General features: G+C 38.5%; 2 protein-coding genes across 2 annotated transcripts in view; one reads left to right on the top strand and one right to left on the bottom strand.

Annotated features, from left to right (window-relative positions):
* Positions 1–1814, top strand: part of LRP2BP (LRP2 binding protein) — a 36189-nt gene extending 34375 nt beyond the window's left edge. Inside the window, exon 9 of the mRNA XM_006882243.1 lies at positions 1636–1814. Within this exon, the coding sequence (XP_006882305.1) occupies positions 1636–1701 (66 nt within the window). The 3' untranslated portion in view covers positions 1702–1814. The remainder of the gene's footprint in view (positions 1–1635) is intronic.
* A 4350-nt stretch (positions 1815–6164) lies between these two features.
* The window catches only part of SNX25 (sorting nexin 25), a 134058-nt gene continuing 121229 nt past the window's right edge, over positions 6165–18993 (bottom strand). Inside the window, exons 15-18 of the mRNA XM_006882242.1 lie at positions 18704–18770; positions 7988–8169; positions 7250–7350; positions 6165–6759 (exon numbers count right to left, since the gene is read on the bottom strand). Coding sequence (XP_006882304.1) covers positions 6679–6759; positions 7250–7350; positions 7988–8169; positions 18704–18770 — 431 coding nt within the window. The 3' untranslated portion in view covers positions 6165–6678. The remainder of the gene's footprint in view (positions 6760–7249; positions 7351–7987; positions 8170–18703; positions 18771–18993) is intronic.

The raw sequence follows: 18993 nt of genomic DNA, 5'->3' as shown, positions 1-18993 counted from the left end.
CCCAAGGTATGGGAGATGAAGTTTCACCATCCTTCCTCAAAGGATTACCCTGGTTGCACAACTTCCAAGTCAGAGTTATTTGTTCTTTCGCATTCCACCCTCATTAGCCCAATTCAGAGGCATCGATTCTTTTTATGTCCTCCGTACTCAACTGTCCAACTTTCAGATGCATATAAAGCAAGGGAAAATATTTCTGGCTTCCTGATTGCTGGTGCCAACAGTGTTGTCTGTGGATCCACACAAGATGAACTTCTTAACAACTCTGATCTTTTCTCCAACTATCACGATGCTGCTAATTAAGAATCTTTGCTTTCTTGATGTTGACATGCCATCTTTATTGAAGACTGCAGCCCTTGACCTCTGAAAGCAAAAACTTCAAATCTTCCTCAGTTTCGGCAAGCAAGGTTGTGTCATTTGCAAGGAAGACTGGTGAGTCTTCCTCCAATTCTGATGCCATTCTTCTTCATAAAGTCCAGCCTTCTGGATGACCTGTTCTGTATTGTAGATTGAAAGGGTGTGGAGAAAGGATACATCCCTGACACACTCCTTTCTTAATATTGAACCATGTAGTGTTCCCTTGCTCTGTTCATATGATAGCTTCCTGGTCTAGTTGTAGGTTTTGCATGAGCGCAAGGAAGAGTTCTCGAATTCCTGTTCTTCTAAAGGTTAGCCACAATTTGTTGTGATCTACACAAATACCTTTGCATAGTCAATGAAGCACAGATAGACATCCTTCTGAGACTCTCTGCTTTCAGCCAATATCCATCTGACTTTGGCTTTAATGTCTCTAATGCCATGGACTATTGTAAACCCAGCTTGTATTTCTGGAATTTCTCTGTCAATGTACTGTATTAGTAATTTTTGGATAATCTTCAGCAAGGTGTTGCTTGTGTGTGATATTACTAGTATTGTTTGATTTCCACCTTGTTTGGATCACCTTTTTTTGAGAATGGGAATAAATATGGATGTCTTCCAGTCAGCTGGCCAGCTAGTTGTCCTCCAGATTTCTTGGCACAACCTGGTGAGCACATCAAGGGCTGCATCTCTTTGTTGAAATATGCCAGTTGGTAAAATAAGATTATTATGGATTGTGATATTCAAAGAATGAAGAAAAAACATTTGAAACCAAATGTTAATGCTTTCAATTTTAATAATTTGTAACACAGGATGCCATGCAGAGTTTCTTTATTCAAGACACTGTTAAATATTTTCTCCTTCCAATGGTAACATGGCTATTTTGCACATGACTTACTTTGTGCATAAATTTAGGGAGCTCTGATGGCATTATTTAGAGAGAGTTGTGCTGTTAACCCCAAGTGCCCACCTCTCTAATGGTTCGAATCCATCAGCAGCAAGTCAGGAGAAGGATGGGCAGTCTCCTTCCATTTGAATTATAGCCTAGGAAATCTACTCTAAGGTCAGCTACGAGTCAGTTCTGGGTCAACAACAGCAGTGACAGCAGGTGAGTGAAACTGAAATTGACCTTCTTCTGTCCTAGGGAATCAGAAATTTATCCTAAGACATTTCCATGGAATTATTTATACTTTACTATTCGTAACAAATAAAGATACAAATTTTAAAATTAACCATTTAGAATGTACCCGAATAATTGAATCTTTCCTTTTTGACTTTAAGGCTTGTCGGCTGAATCCTGAACTGGCAGATGAACTTCACTGTTTACTTATTCGTCAGAGAATTTAAACCATAATATGTTTCAAAAGCAATCATCAGTCCTGACAATATACAACATGTGTATTTTTATAGTAGCTAAGTTTGGTTATTTTCACATCTGGAGTTAAATTATCCTATGTATTCTACTGATGACATGTTACTATTTACTTTGAATCTGCACATAGTTTTTACAACTTGAAACCTAGCCATAGTGCCAACTGCTGAAGGAATCCTTAGAGCTCATCCACTTAGCCAAAAGAATAGTGTAGATCACATCAAAGGTTCAAAATCATTTCATAGAGCAAATATTTTTCTTTTAAATACAAAATACCCCCCAAATTAATGTAGTTTTAGCTCTAGTAAGTTCAGAAGAGTAATTTTTACAGAATTATAAAAGAAATAATTTAAATATTTAATGCTTTCTAATTTCTTGGATTCCTAGTTTTGTGAATTTTAAATTAAAATTTTTTAAATGCCTGAAACAAAAATTGAAAGTAAAAATTTAATATTCAAATATTTAGATGTCCCTTCATCCATACCTCCCCTTCAACAATCTTAAATGAGTAAAGTAACTGTATTTCTGGTGAATATTTCAACCTATTTCTACATTCCTAAAACTTTAAATGTTATTTCAAGATAAAATAAATGTGAAAAACCTCAATGAAATAATCTAGCAATAATCACTATAATTACTATGATCAAGAAATTAAATTAGTGAGAAAATTCCTCCTTTTATTAGTGATATGTAGTACCAAGAGGAGGGAGTTCTGGTGGCCTAGTGGCAAAAAGCTGAGCTGCAATCCCGAAGGCACATGGTTCGAGGCCACCTGCCACTCCATGGGAGAAGGATGGGTAAACTCCTCCTGTGCAATTAACTGCTTCTGAAAACCCACCAGAGGGTCAGCTATGGGTCAGTTCGGGCTTTACGGTATATTAACAACAATAACAGCAACAGTACCAGGAAGGTCTATGTGCAGAAGATTCTGCGGTGATATTTATCTGTGATGCAAACAAACTGAAAATGATGTCTTAATGTTGCCTTCACAATACCTTAGCTTTATTTTCTCAGCAAACAGACTGATATGGCTTTATTTTCGAAAATACAACTATCCCTTCTTAAAGGAAACTGAAACAAGATCTATTTTTATCTTCCCATTGCCTGGGAGCACCGGTGGCCTAGTGATCAGGGGCTGTGCTGCAATCCCGAAAGCACACGGTTAGAATCCACCAGCTGCTCTGCAGGAGAAAGAGGAGCAACTCCCAGGCAATTTTCTGCTTCTGAAAACCTGCTGGAGGGTCAGCTATGGGTTGGATCTGACTCAACAGTACTCAATAATGAAACAACAGCATTGCCACTGGGAATCCTGGGGGCCTATTGGTAAGGAGCTGCACTAACTGAAAGGTATGCAGTTCAAATCCACCAGCTGCTCCGCAGGAAAACAGTGGGCAAATTCCTCCCATGCAACTCACTGTCTCTGAAAACCCACTGGAAAGTCAGTTATGAGTTGGTTCTGACTCACAGGCACATAACAAAAACAATGCCACTGAGTGTGAACTAACCCAAAGCTGAGGCTCCATCAGGTATCTGAGGCTATAAATTTCCGAGCACAGGAGGAGATGGTCCATTCTTCTTCTAAGGAGCCACTGGTGAATTAGAATTGCCATACAGGTGTAGCCTTTGGAGTAGGTCAACTCCCTACAAAATAGGCCATGACAGTCTCCATTTTTATCTCAGTGTGGGAAATTACAAATACTATGCAGGTGCTTCTCACTAAAGAACTGCTGGATTGTAGAAAATTAACACTTTGTCCCTATTTCCTGTTTGTCTAAATTATCTGAACTTCATTTAATATACAGGAAAGAACTATTAATAGGTCTGTAGGGTCTTCAAATGTACTTCTCTTAAAAGTATCAACTTAAAACTATCCTTGAAAACTACTGAGGCATCCTAAACACAGGACTGTGCATATCTGGTAAAATGCTACACCTAAGTATTATCACCAAAAGGAACTCTGGTGGCCTAGTGGCAAGAAGCTGTATTACAATCCTAAAGACATGCGGTTCAAGGCCATTGGCTGCTCCACAGGAGAAGGATGGGCAATTTCCTCTCATGTTATTAAAGGCCTTTGAAAACCCACTGGAGGGTCAGCTATGGGTCTGTCTGACTCAACAACAAGCATCATCAAAGTAGACTTGGTGTGTCCTTGCAGGTTAACTGTTGGGATATAACTAAAAAGTAAGCAGTTCAAACCCACCAGTCATTCCAGAGTTCCTTTTCCAAAAGGTTCGAATCTACTCCCATTAAGACTGACAGCCTCAGAAACCCAATGGAGGATTATTATAAATTGGAAAATAGGTAACTTCAAAGAGTCCGTGGATGGTGCCAATCTGTAAGTGCTTGGTTACTAATAAAAATGATGGTGGGTCAAATCCGGCCAGAGGCATTGGAGAGAAAAGGCCTGGCAGTCCATCTACAAAAGAGTACACACAAACATGGACAAGCTTAAGGAGCAGACACAGCACGAATCAGAATCAACCCCATGGCAACTGCTGTGTTTTTGGTGAGATTTTGTTTGTTAAAAAATATTCAGTAAAACCAATATTGAATGATAAAAGTCAGTTCATTGTAGTTATCTTAAAGCAGGAGCTTCAGGCACTGTTGAATCCCAGGAGATTCCCAGGGCTGCAGATGGTGGGATGCACCTTGACCTTCTGAGAGTAGCCAGGCAGTCTTTCAAACCAATGGAAATGAAGCTTCCAGATATGGTACAGATTATTCTCAAGCCAAACTGTGTTACAATTTCTTTTAGCTGTTATATCATGAAAAATTGAGAACTGAAAATACTTCTTTATAATAATAAAGACATACTGAAGAAAGAAAAAAAAACCCTAGTTATTTGTCTTATTCATAGTATAAAGTTAACAGGTACAGTTTACAAAATTGTTATTATGTGCTACTACTGCGTTGACTAAGGCTTACAGTGACCATGTGAACAATGGCTCGGAACACTGCTCTATCATGAGCTAACCTCACCGTCTCTGACACACCTTACCCATCGCAATAGTCACATCCATCTTATCTGGGGTCTTCCTCTCCTGCGCTGTTCCTCTACCCTTCCAAGCATGATGTTCCTCTCCAAGGACTGGTCCCTCCTGGCCATGTGCCCAAACTATGTGAGACAGAGTTTGAAAATCCTTGCCTCCCAGGAGCAACCTGGTTTCACCCTCTCCAAGACAGATCTGTTTGTTCTCTTTGCAGTTCCTAATATGTTCAATATTCTTCTCCCAGCACCACAGCTCAAAGACATGGCTGATTTTTCTGTCATCCTTAATCAATGTCCATACAGATATGGACATTTCAGGTAACTGTGTTATGACGAGTTCATTTGGTTTGGCTACTTTAATAGCTTCTCATCTCAGAAGTTGTTAACATCATCCTTTCTACATTCTTATGAATTCCTACCTATATAAATAACCATATTAAGTATGCCAAATATCCTGGTTTTAAAAAAAGGATTAAGAATTGTAACAAGAAAAACCTCAGAGATAAAATTTTGTTTACCAATATTTTATCATTCATAACTTTTGTATTACATCTTAAATTATGGTGCATGTATAACCTAAGAACTTGGTAAGCTTGATCTGTCAATACAGAAACAGTATCACTTTTAATGAATACGTCTTTTTCCTTCAGAGATTCCAAATTGACTTTCTGCCAACTAAGTCTTTTCAATATTCCTAAGGATTAGATGAAAGCAACAACAACAACACAACAAAACCACAGCCAGCTCCCAGCACACTGCTTCTGACTCAGGCCAACCTCAGCTGTTCAGCGTATCACCTAAACCATGTACACCACCAAGTCCTCCTAGAGGTAGCCCAGGGACAGGGATTTTGTTATCTCATAAAGATGGAAAAACCCAAGGAAACAGATTAGACTTGTTCTTGGCTCCACCACTAATAACAAAACAAAATCTGTACCTTGGATCTCATCTAGTACTCTCTCATGTCCACAGACCTGATGATACAGTGAAGTCCCCACAGTCCTCAGGGTAATTTTCTCTGTTTCCCTGTCTTCTTCCTACCCATCCTTCTGAGTACTGCTCATGTTCAAGTATTAATTGGATTTTTCTCATACACTACAAATCTTTTTTTTTTGGTAGGCTACCTACTCATCATGGACAAATTTTAGAGGAACTTCCAGACAACAAAAAAACTAGAAAGAAAAGCCTGGTAATATACATTTAAAAAAAAAAAAGGAAAGAAAAATTAACCAATGAAAACTCTATGTACAATAACAGAATAATACGTGATAAATACTGGAAAGGGAGCTCCACAAGTTGGCACAATGTAATAACCCCAAGGAAGGACTCCAATGTACCAAGCATCACAGAGAAGGCGTAGGACTGGGCTGTGCTGTGTTAGACATAAGGCTGCCATCAGTCAGGGCAGCCTGCCACTAAAAACAATTACCACAGAGCTCCCAGATTCATTTTTTATATTTTATTGCTTCAAATGCTTCAAACTATGGGAAATCTTTGGTAAAAATAAAGACAAAATTTTTTCACAATTACTTTACACAAAGCATTGCACAACAGTGTTCAGTACACATGAAAGAATATAGGAATGTTCCAAATCCTCAGTGAGGAAATTAACTGTACAGTATTCATAGTTCATTTTAAACAAAAGTGCTTTCATAAATATTTAAAATATTTCCTAGGTTCTTATCACATATTAACATTGGTATTTCAATCAGTATGTTCAACTTCATTTATATTACTATTTAAATAAAAACTAATAATTAACAAAATGGGTTGGGTTTTTTTTCCTGTTGCCCACAACAGCATTAAGTGCCGCTCCTCAAGTTCTGTCTACTTCACATAAAACGAGAGGGAGGTAACTAAAATAAAAAGCAGTCTGGTTCTGTCAGGCCCTCTGTGGAAAAGAGGAAAATGCTTCATGTCTATTATTACACAGACATTTCTTGGTGGCTGTATTTGTGCAGTCTCAAACTTGACCAGTTTTCAGTTGCTCTAAATGAGTTCTCAACTCAGGACACAGTTCAATTAGCAGCAGTTCCATCAGCACCTGAAGCAATAAAGGGGGAAAAAATGTTTTCTCCAGCTACTCAAACATCCACATAAAAAAAATCTTGAGATTATGCTCTGTGAATGAGTGGCACTCATATATTTCTAACATTCAACAAACTCCCACTTAACACCTGATTGATTTTTATGGTCTGCTAACCATTATCAAACCATCAACAGTATTTGCTACTGCCAACTATAATCCTAGATAACTGAGATATCTGTCTCATTGAAATAAAACCACACAGTCATGCAGAAATGTGGTAACTAAACCAAGAGAGATGATGAGTACAGATGATGAATGAGAATGCTGTATCCACTGACGTTCCTCCACCCACAAAGAACCAAACAAAAATACAGAGAAAACAGGTGTGCGGTTATAAGTATTAAAAAGGACTGACAAGATAAAGGACTAAATCTACCCCAAAATGTGAAGAGAAATAGAAAATCTGAGCGATAATGAATCCTCTGGTAGGCATTAGTTTACTTACATATAAAAGATGTTTATTGGCTCTTGTTTCTTGCAGTGCATTGAATATTTTTATTATACCATGACGGGCATTTTGCTGTCCAACAAGGCTCTGGAGCATATCTGAATTTTAAAATTTCATAAGATTAATTAAATTTTATTTCCTGCTGCAATGTAAATAATGCAGACATGATACATGTGCAATAAACATGAGACGCTTAGCCACGAGGGACATGAATGGCCGGTTCTTTCAAATGCTGAAAATGTGTTTCATTTTGAACATGAAAACATTAACATGAATTACAATTTTAATATACTGCTACACAATTAAAGATTAGGGAGCACTGATGGCCTAGTGGTAAGAAGTTTCACTATAATCTCAAAGGAACACAGTGTGAATTCACCATCTGCTCCGCAAGAGAAAGATGGGCAATCTTCTCCAGTATGAATAAAAGGCTTCTGAGAACCTGCTGGAGGGTCAACTATGGGTTGGTTCTGACTCTATGGTACACAACAACAATTAAAGATTAGGAGCCCTGGTGCTAAGCTGGTAATGAAGAGACTGAAAGTTTCAATGCATTAGCCACTCCGCGGGAGAATTTCTAGCCTTGGAAATCTGACAGAGTGCTGCCATGAGTTAGAATCAACAACAGTGGTTTTGTTTGTATGAGTTTTACACTCCCCCCGCCCCACACACCCATAACTGGCTTAAAAATCCCTTTTCATCTCCATCGTTTTGGGGATCCTAACCCAGACTCACCTGGGATGTTTTCGAGCAGCTTTTGCTGTGCTCGCTGCTTTGTTTCCTGTCTCTGTGCTTCACTTCTGGTTGTAGTCAGAGATGCCAATTTCCCGTTTGGCCACAAAGCATCCCGGAACACAGTGATGTAGTAAACTAACATTTGTTCACTGAAAATCCAGTTCACTGTGTCCCGGATTTGTCTTTCAAAAGGGAAAAAAGAATATTTTTAAGGATTATGTACTCTATTTTCAAAATGCGTTTCTTTATCAATGTGGGTAGGTTAAGAAAAACCTTGATCTAAATGTGTGATGAATACACTAGGAACTGAATTTTTTTAAACTGACAGTTAAGGTTATTTTTTAATAGCATTACGAAATGGCTAATCATTCCTTCGGTTCACTTTTTCATCTGCAATGACATCTCTAAATGGGTGTCATTAATTTCAGTCTGTAAATATAAGAGCTGAGAGGAGAATGATGGATTTGAAGCTTGCCACTACCTTAACTGTACACAGCACTCAGTATTTTCTCCAAGGAACGGCACAAAAAGAAAAGAGAACCCTATTTAGAGATTATTAAGAGTAGTCTGGAGAAAGCTTCCCTGAGCTCCTCATATCCTGGAGGAGAAAAAGCTTTTTACTAGTTATCTTGAGTGTTGCTATGGCAGTTAAGACTGGGCAGAATAGTCTGACCAAGGGGAACATCTCATATGCTCAAGAGGCAAGAAAAACCAAGAAACTCCCTTTCACCACAAAGTAAAAAACTCTGAAAAAAAGCACTGCTAATCTAATGCATTTCAAATTTCCATGGGAACGAAAAACTGAGTAGATATTTGACTTTCAAAGTTATATATAAGTGAGCTCTTATCTGGCTACCCACGTTTTCCACACTGAGTATTTCATTACTCATTCGTCAAATTATAACCAATCACAGGGCTTGTGCTGTCAAGTGGTGGTGGGATGGGTGTTAAGTAAAATACATTTCAAAGAGCCCAAATGTAACAGTGTGCCTTGGAGGAGGAACTTATGTGGGGAAAAGCAGGAAAAAATCAACTTACCATAAAAGTAAAAAATCAAGACTACCATAAAAGACAGGCCTGAAATGTCTATCAATACAGACATTTGATGTCTATCTTGAAATGTCTATCCTGACACATTGTTGTTTGACACATTACTATCACGAATAGTAACAAAATAAAACGCCCCTTAAGAATCTGATTTCCCAGATTTTTAGAGATGATACAAGATTTTAAGAAACAGTATCTGAAAAAAAAGCAGTATCTGAAAGAGACGTTTAAAGAGTAACATATCGCACATAATAATTAGCTACTATTGAATAAAAGAACTCTACTGAGTTATAGCTATAATGTTAATTCTGTTATTATCTACCTGTTCTCCAAGATATTTTTCTATATGGTTTTGAACTGTGTAGTTTAAAAATAGACAAAATAAAATATCAGTAATTTCTGCTTTGAGGGACTTGGCATTGTTCTCAAGTCTTACATTGGATTAATCATTAGTATTACATGAAGACATAAAAAAATGCAATTCACAATGTAAAATCTGTTAAGTGACTCTAATCAAAAGCTACTACCTATGCATAGTCTACCAATCTCCATCTGGTCTTCTATTACCCCAAAATTTTAGCTGGTACAGGAAGAGAAACACAGATGTACTGTTGCTTAATTTTATGATGTGTCAGCTGCTGAAGACAAAAATAGCAGAAAGCTAGGTGCTCCATAAGTCTTCACCTGATTTTTAAAAAGGCTTTGGAAATGAACAGTCTGAAAATTTTCTACATTGAAGTCTCACTTCTAGCCACATGAAAACAATTGCCAAATATACCCATCACTCATTACAACCACAGTTGCTCATTTCATAATTAAGAATCAAAATTATAACTACAAGCAGGAAAAATCCACATGACTTGCTAAAAATTAAAGGGAAAAATAAATGTGCAAGTCAAGTCATTCTGGAAATATCTTTACCCAAAGTCTGTCATAACTAAGGGGGGAGGGGAGAAAGGGAGGGAGAGGGGGAGGGGGAGGGGAGAGAAACAGAAAGAGACAGAGAGAAAGAAAGAGACAGGCACAGAGAGACAGAGAGAAACACAAAGATAGACAGACAGACAGACAGACAGACAGAACGAGAAAGCACATGAGAGAGAGCATGCAGTTGACCTAGCGGACAGAAAGCCATGCTCCCAAGCCAAAGGTGGGTGACTCTACTCCACGGCTCGCAGGCCTGCCTTTAATTGTTTTCGGTGAAACCTTCTAGGTCATGTAACCCTGGTATGTCCACTTGTTGTGCAGAGGAAACTTGTGGTCGCTGTGAAGATGAACACTGTGATACTGATGTGTCAAATGCGAAAATGGTTACCCACGGTGGACAGTGTTTGGTGGAGCTCCCCGATTAAAACAAGCTTGGAAGCAGGAATGGCATCATCCACTTCCACAATAGCTTGCCTCTGGAAACCTATGAACCTGGAGAAAGGACGAATGTTACACAGGAGGTCTCTAGGACTTTGGTTCACAGGGTCGCTATGAGTTGCCTGCGACTCGACAGCACTTAACAACAACAACAAACTCTTATTTAGGACTACAAAGAAAATCTATTTCATCTGTAAATTTATTTAAAAAACCAAGTGTTCTTCACTATGTTTTCTGTAAAAATTTATAGGATCTATATGTCAGAACTCGACTACACATCTGTCAGTTTGTCATACACTGGTAACTAGCTTTTGTGATGCTAGGATTGGTGGTAGGGATTATGCACCGGAATTTTAAATATCAGCAGGTTCAACCGTGGTGGACAGGTTGCAGTAGAGCTTTCCCGATTAAGACAGATTATGAAGACATGAAGAATAAGTAGTTGTAAAACATGGCCTCGTGATAACACCACGAAGAAAACAATAAAATTATGTACAGTCAATGACTTATACGTTGTAAATGTATTTTTTTAAAAAAAGCCAAAACCAAACAAACTAAAATAGTTGCTGTGCATGTGAACTCTGCCAGATGCAGTATGTTGCTGTGGTTAACTGCTGTCAAGTCCAGTGCAACTCAGCAATCCTATGAAAAACAGATTTGAACTCTCTCCTATCCTGCACCATTCTTACCACTCTGGACATATCTGAGTTCACTACCACAGACACTGTAAGGGTTTTCCTCTTCTTCACTGTTCCTTCATCATTCTAAGCAGGATGATCCTCTCCAAGGAAAAGCCTCTAAGAACATGTCCAAAATATGTGAGATGAAGCTTCACCATCTTTATTTCCAAAGAATATTCTGGTTGCACTTTCTCCAAGACACATCTGTTTGTCCTTTTGGTAGTCCATAGAGTAGTCAGCACTCTTCTCTAACACCACAACTCACTCAAATGCATCGATTCTTCTGTTATCCTTATTCATTGTCCAGCTCTCAGATACATAGCAGATGATTGGAAAGACTGTGGCATGAATCAGGTGCGCTTTTGTCTTTTAAATGACATCACTGCTCTACAGGACTTTGGAGAGATTTCTGACAAAAGATTTTCCCAATGCTATACAGCTCTTGATCTCCTGGCTGCTGGTCCAAAAGGTGTTGATTGTGGACCCAGGAAAGATAAAACTGTTGACAATTTCAGTCTTTTCTATATGTATCATGATGTTGCCTATTGGTTCAGTGGTAAGGATCTTTGTTTTCTTGATGCTGAGATGTAATCTTTATCAGAAGCTGCAGTACTTGATTCTCTGCAGCAAGCACGTTTCGTCCTCCTGTTCAGCACATAAGGTTATGTCATCTGCGTAATGCGGGTTGTTGATGAGTCTTCCTCCTATCCTGATGCCACACTCTTCTTCATGTAGTCCATCTAAATTATTTGCTTAGCATACAGATTGAATAGGTATGAAGAAACCGATTTTAAACCGTGCAGTGTTCCCTTGCTCTGTTTATACCTTGGGTCTAGGTACAGATTTTGTGTAAGCATAATTAAGTGTTCTCTAATTCCTATTCTTCTCAAGGTTAATCATAATTTGTTATGATTCACACAGTCAAATGTCTTTGCATAGTCAATAAAACACAAAAAGACATTATTCTGATATTCTTGCTTTCATTCAAGATTCACCTGCCATCAGCAACAATGTATCTGGTGCCATGGCCTCTTCTAAACCTAGCTTGAACTTCTGGCAGTTATCTGTCAATGTACTACTCTAGCCTGTTTTAGATGATCTTCAGCAGTATTTAGCTTGTTGTTGTTGTTGTTAGGTGCCATCGGGTCAAGTATGACCCACAGTGACCCTAAGAACAACAGATCTGAACCCTGTCCTATCCTGTGCTATTCTCACACTCCCTGACACTTTAGAGCCCATTGCGGCAGTTAATGTGTCAGTCCATCTGGTCGAGAGTCTTCCTCTCCTTCACCAATGCTCCAGCTCTCTGAGCATTATGTCCCTCTCCAAGGAATAGCCCATTCTAGCCACATGCTCGAAGTAAGTGAGGCAAAACCTCATTATCTTTGCCTCTAAAGAGCACTCCAGCTTCACCCTCTTCAAGACATATATGTATAAATAAAAATAGTATATATAAACATATAGATAGATAGATATCTATAGACAGATATTTCCCTTTTGGCAGTCCTGTTCAACCCTCTTCTCTAACACCACAGCGCAAAGATATCCATTCTTCTTCTGTCATCCTTATCTATTGTCCAGCTCTCAGATGCATAGTAAGTTATCAGAAATGACCATGGCTTGATCAGACAAACCGTAGTCCTTGAACCGACATTATTTCTCCTCAATAATTTGGGAAGGTGTCTAGCAGCAGACTTTCCCAGTGCAATACGCCTCCTGACTTCCTGACTGCTGGTACCAAGGGTGTTGATTTTGGATCCAAGTAAGATGGATTTGTTGACAGTTTCAATCTTTTCTCAAACTGTGTTATGCAGATGACACAACCCTGCTTGCTGAAACTGAGGAGGACCTGAAGCGCTTGCTACTGAGGGTCAGGGACTGCAGCCTTCAATATGGATTGAGGCTCAATATCAAGAAAACAAAGATTCTCACCACTGGGCCAACTGGCAGCACCATGATGGATGGTGAAGAGCCTGAGACTGTTCACAGTTTTAGTTTGCTTGGCTCCACAATCAACACTCTTGGCACCAGCAGCTGGGAAATTAAAAGATGTATTGCGGTAGGAAATTCTGTGGTTAGAGACCTCTCTAAAGTACTGAAGAGCAACGATGTCAGTCTGGAGACTAAGGCGCGCCTGATACATACCTTGGTCTTTAGAATCACTTGCTATGCATCAGAGAGCTGGACAATGATTAGGGATGAGAGAAGGAGAATTGATGCCTTTGAGAAGATGTGTTGGAGAAGAGCAGTGAATATATAATAGATTGCTAAAAGAATGAACAGGTTTGTCCTAAGGAGGGCGAAGCCAGGCTGCTCCTAGGAGGCAAGGATTCTAAAGCTTCGTCTGATATATTTTGGACATGTTGCAAGGAGGGACCAGTCCTTGGAGAAGAATGTCATGCTTGGGAGGGTGGAGAAACAGCACAGGAGGGGAAGACCCTCTATGAGATGGATTGAATCAGTGACTGGAGTGATGGGGGAAGGTGTGTCAGAGACAGTGAGATTGGCACAGGATAGAGCAGGTTCAGGGCTGTTGTACATAGGGTCGCTATGAGTCACAGGCAACTCAATGGCACATAACAACAATCATGATATTGCCTATAAGTAAGAATCACTTTTCTTGACATTGAGATGCAATCTATATTGAAGGCTGTGTTCTTTGATATTCTGCACCAAGTGTTTCAAGTCCTCCTCACTTTTAGTAATCAAGGATGGATGAACTTCAGCAGTATTTTGCTTACATGTGATATTAATGATATTGTTTGATAACTTCCACATTCTGGTGGATCACCTTTCTTGGAAATGGGAACAAATATGGATCTCTTCGAGCCAGGTCTTCCAAATTTCCTGACATAGACTGGTGAGCATATCCAGGGCTGCATCTGTTCTTTGGATCTTGACTCCTGTATTGCCAGTATTTGTGGAAAAGAAAATAGCTCTGGTGATATATTATGTAGGAGCTGTAATGCTAACATAAAGGTCGAACATTTCCAGTGCTTTGAACACACCCATGGCTCCAAGAAAGACAGATGAGTAGTCTCCTCCTATTGTGATTAAGAACCTTGAGAACTTGATGGAGAGTTGCTATGAGTGCAACTGGAATCAACAGCAGTTAAGGCTTTTTAAGTGAGTGGAAAGATACTGTAGAAAACTATTATTATCAATAAGGTCAGAGATTGAGGAACAGAAAGATCATCTATGGTTCATATATAATTTCAAGGTAAAGTTAAAGAAAATAAAAATAAGTCAACAAGAGTCAAAAGAGGACTTGGAGAATATTCCATTTGAATTTCGAGACTATTTTAATAATAGATTTATCATACTAAACATTAATGACCAAAAACCAGACAAGTTGTAGAATGGTATAAAAAACTGAAAGAGAAGAGGATTGTAAACACTTTGGTTAATATGGGTTGTTGTTGTTGTTTTGTGCCATTAAGTTGGAACCGACCCCTAGCTGACCCTCAAGTGGGCTTTCAGAGACAGTTAAGTGTACAGGAAGAGAGTGCCCATCCTTCTTTCTTGGAGCAGGTAGTGGATATGAACCATGTGCCTATGGGATTGAAGCGCAATTACCCCTAAACCACCAGACCTACCTTTCTAAATAGAAAACAATCATTCTCACAAAGGGAACAGTAAGAAATATAATTACAAATGGAATAAAAACTGAAGTTGTCAAGGATTTATTTTTACTTAAATCTACAAAAATAAGCCCACGAAAACAGTATTCAAGAAATCTAGCAATGTATTGCATTGGGCAAATGTTTTATAAGAACTTTTTAAAGTGTTAAAGAGCAAGGATATCAATTTGAGGACCAAGATGTGCCTGATCAAAGTCATGGTCTTTTCAATCATCTCATATGGACATGATAGCCAGACAATGAATAAAGAACTGATGCCTCTGAATTGTGGCTTTGATAAAGAATATTCAATATTCCAGGTACTGAGAAAAAAATCAAGCAAATGTGCCTTGGAAGAAGTGCTCCTAGAACCCTCCTCAGAACCAAGGATAACTCACATCGTCTGACCAAATTATCCAGAGTGCATGATCCTAGAGAAAGACACCATGCTTGAGAAAGAAGAGTCAGTAAAAAGAGTAAGACCTTTAATGACATGGACAGATATAGTGGCTGTAACAACCGAGTCAAACACAGTCAGGATTATGAAGACAGTACACGCCTGAGCAGGGTTTCCTTCTGTTCCCAGGATCACTTATGAAGTGGAACTGACTCAAAAGCACGTAACAACAGTATGATACAACTATTATATTAACCTAGTATTCATGTTTGACAACTAAATTACCCTATAACTTGGTAACATTCTATAATTTCATTTTGTTTTAAAAATTTCTAATATCTGACTCAGAGTTTTAATGTTTATCTCTTTAAGAATATGGAATACAGTCACTACTTAAAAAGACTTTAATAACTTACAACTAGGAGAGAATGAAACAGATGAATGAGACTTTCTAAGAATCAAATCCCTATGCACATCAAAAAACTTTTCCAACAGGGTAAAAAAGAAAGCCACACACTGGGAGAAAGTATTTGGCATTAATATATCTGATAAAGGACTCATATCTAAAATTTTTAAAATATGATAGTACTTCAATTAGAAAAAGGTAAACCCAACTGCAAAAGGGGCACAGGATATGAATACTTTACCAAAAGAAGACATTCAGAAGGCAAACACACATATGAAGAAATGTTCAAAATCCCTAGATATCAGAGATGTAAATAAAAACTACTGTAAAATATCACCACACCTCAGCAACAATAGCAAAGTTCAACCAAGCAGCAAACAACAAATGCTGTGAGGCTGTGGAGAGAGTGGAGCCCTTATTCACTGTTGGTGGGAGTAATGGTTCAACCACTACGAAAGATGGTATGACACTCTGTCAAAAAATTGGAAACAGAAATACCATTTGACCCAGCAATGCCACTACTGGGAATATACCCTAAAGAAACCAGAACTGCCACCCAAGCAGGTACATGCACACTCATGTTCATTGCTGTGTCACTCATAGTAGCAAAGAGAAGAAAGCAACCCAAGTCCTGATCAACAAATGAATGGATAGAAAAACTATGGTATAGTCACACAATGGAATACTATGCAGCACTGAAAAGCAATGCACTTCTAAAACATGACACCACATGAGTGATCCTGGAGGACATTATAGAGTAAAATATCTCTGTCACAAAAGGACAGATACTGCATAACACCCCTATTATAAAGCAGGACTGAGAAGGAATGTTGGGGAGAAACTAGGAAAAGAGTGGATAAATAATAAACACTGCATTGGGAGATGAAGGAAAGAACTGTTTAAAAGGAATATATGATTAAGCATTATATGTATGATAATAGTTCAAAAAAAAGATGCATTGCGAAGTATAGTAGGGGAGGGGGAAAATGCTAGCGGGAGGGAGAAAGTAGTGCAATAAGGAATGAATATTTTTAAAAAGTGAACTGGGAGGGGGAAGGAAGAAGGGCAAAAGGAGGTGAGTAAAATGTGCAACAATGAATGAATGAAAATCCAACTACTCTGTAAACTTTAGTAAAAAATCACTATTTTTTAAAAAAGAGACCTTTATAACAGCAGTTCCAAATTTCATCTGAAAGACACAGCTGACAAAAGCAAATATGATGGCAGAGGTTAGTACCTGAGTCCTGGTTCCTTCCTTTGCTGACTTTTGGCTAAGTTCTATGACCTTATGCAAGTCACCCTATTTTGTTCTCAGTTTCCTCACCTGCAAAAAGATGAGACAGACTACAGCTCCTTTCAGGCCTAACTCTGTATGGTGCTGTTACATTACCATTAAGCCTGCCCCATATACAATGTCATCAAAACAATTAATGATACATAAGATTTTTACTGGCTGTATTTTGAAGCCTATCACCAGGCCTTTCTCTTGGTCCATCTAATTCTGAAAGCTTGACTTAAATCTATTCAGTATGACAGGCAATATACAAGTCTCCACTGACAGATGTGTGCTGACTGCCTGAGGTACACTGGTCAAGAATTAAACCCCAAGCCTCCACCACGAAGGTGAGAATTTTTCCATGAACTATCATTACCACACAAATCTCTATAAACATTATCTAAATTATTCTATGTGATTTCTACTGGCTGTATAATTTTAAAGTAATTCAATATTTTACTAGACACTAGCACTATAATTCACTATGAACACTCAGTAAAAATGCAACGGGCTTACATAAATGAATGAGCAAAATGTGGATCTCTATATTATCAACAACACTAGAACACTCTGTGAAAGATGCACGTGTGTATAGATTTATTTCTTTGTATCAGAATATGTTGTTGTTATGTGCCATCGAGTCTCCTGTGACTCATAATGACCCTTTGTACAAAAAGCTATAAAACCTGCTCTATCCTGTGTGAATCTTTTGGTCTCCAACACCCTTACCCCCATTACCCAAGTCACTGAATCAATCCACCTCATAGAGAGTCTTCTCTCTATGTCCCTCCACCCTCCCAAGCATGACGTCCTTTTCCAAGGACTGGTCCCTCCTTGCAACATGTCCAAAGTTATGTCAGATGAAGCTTCAGAATCCTTGCCTCCAAGGAGCAGCCTGGTTTAACCTTCTCCTGGATGAACCTGTTTGTTTTCTTAGCAGTTCATGGTATATTCAATACTCTTCTTCAACACCACAGCTTAAAGGCATCATCACACTATATATATATATAATTTAAATAGATGAAAACACAAAAGCATATATATACACACAGCCCTCTGATGGAAATGCAAATATTATCAAGAGTTGTAGCTGATTGCCATCGAGTTCATAATGGCTCTATGAACAAAAGACCTGAGGTCTTTCTATAACTATTGTTCTCCAAGTTCACAGTTTCCAGAGGCACATGGTTTAGGAAATGGATGCCACTCCTGCTTCCAAACCTGTCTCAAAACTGGGAGCTCCACCAAACACTGTCCACAATGGGAAGCCATGATGGCATTTGAGACCCAAATGGTATAAGGTTCAGCATCACAGAAAACCCAGATTACCTCAGCACAACAAACTGACAGATGAGTGCTGTACAATTTAGAAGAATGTTCCTCCAAAATATAGTAAGAAGGGATTAAAATATAATCCCTCAGGCCCAACTTTTAAATATCAGGGTCTTCCAGGAGGTCTTGTTGACTCTAAATAAGAAGCTTAGACAAAAACAACCAAACATTCCACAATGACCCTCAACCAAAACAATAGAGCCCATCTTAACAGAGTCCAGTCACTTCACCCAGTCTCCAAAATGCAGACAAGGGGTGGTCCTTTTGGGTTTGTATCAAAGCCTTATTATTTCCATAACATGCCCTGAAAATATTACTACATTCACCATACTCAAACCAGTCACTGAGATCAAAAGAACATTACAGAACAGAACCTTCTGCCATGGCTGACCAGGATGTCGACCGGCTTTTCCCATCTAATTCAGCACTGCAATTCAGTGGGAGGAATTGTTCCAGAAATTGGCTTCTGTATTCAATCTTAGAAATATGTCAGAAATGAAACTAAGAGAGTAAAATCCCTTTAGCTTGAGAGATCACGGCTACTATTACAACAGAGAGTCAGGCATAAATAAAAATATTAATTTTGTGCTACTCACTTATTGATGGTTCTTCCAAAAGTGACCTGAACAAGAGCAATTAATGTTCGTCTCACCCATTTAAACACTAAAATATAAACAAGAGAAAAATGTATTATCACAAGATAGCAATTTACAACGTTTGTAGCTATACAAAATATAAATGTTATATATTTAATTCAACTGAGTCCTGTCATCAAGTTAGGGTTAGTTTCTGCAGAGTTTAGGTTCAGGTTAGTAAGCTTTTACCCAGAAAAGCTTTCTGCTACTTGTTGTTAAATGACATCGAGTGGCTTGTGACTCAGAGTGAC

The sequence above is a fragment of the Elephantulus edwardii genome, unplaced genomic scaffold (assembly GCF_000299155.1).
Source record: "Elephantulus edwardii isolate Elephantulus edwardi_28Jun2011 unplaced genomic scaffold, EleEdw1.0 scaffold00018, whole genome shotgun sequence".
Taxonomy (NCBI): Eukaryota; Metazoa; Chordata; class Mammalia; order Macroscelidea; family Macroscelididae; genus Elephantulus; species Elephantulus edwardii.
This window is presented reverse-complemented; position numbering and strand designations above follow the sequence as displayed.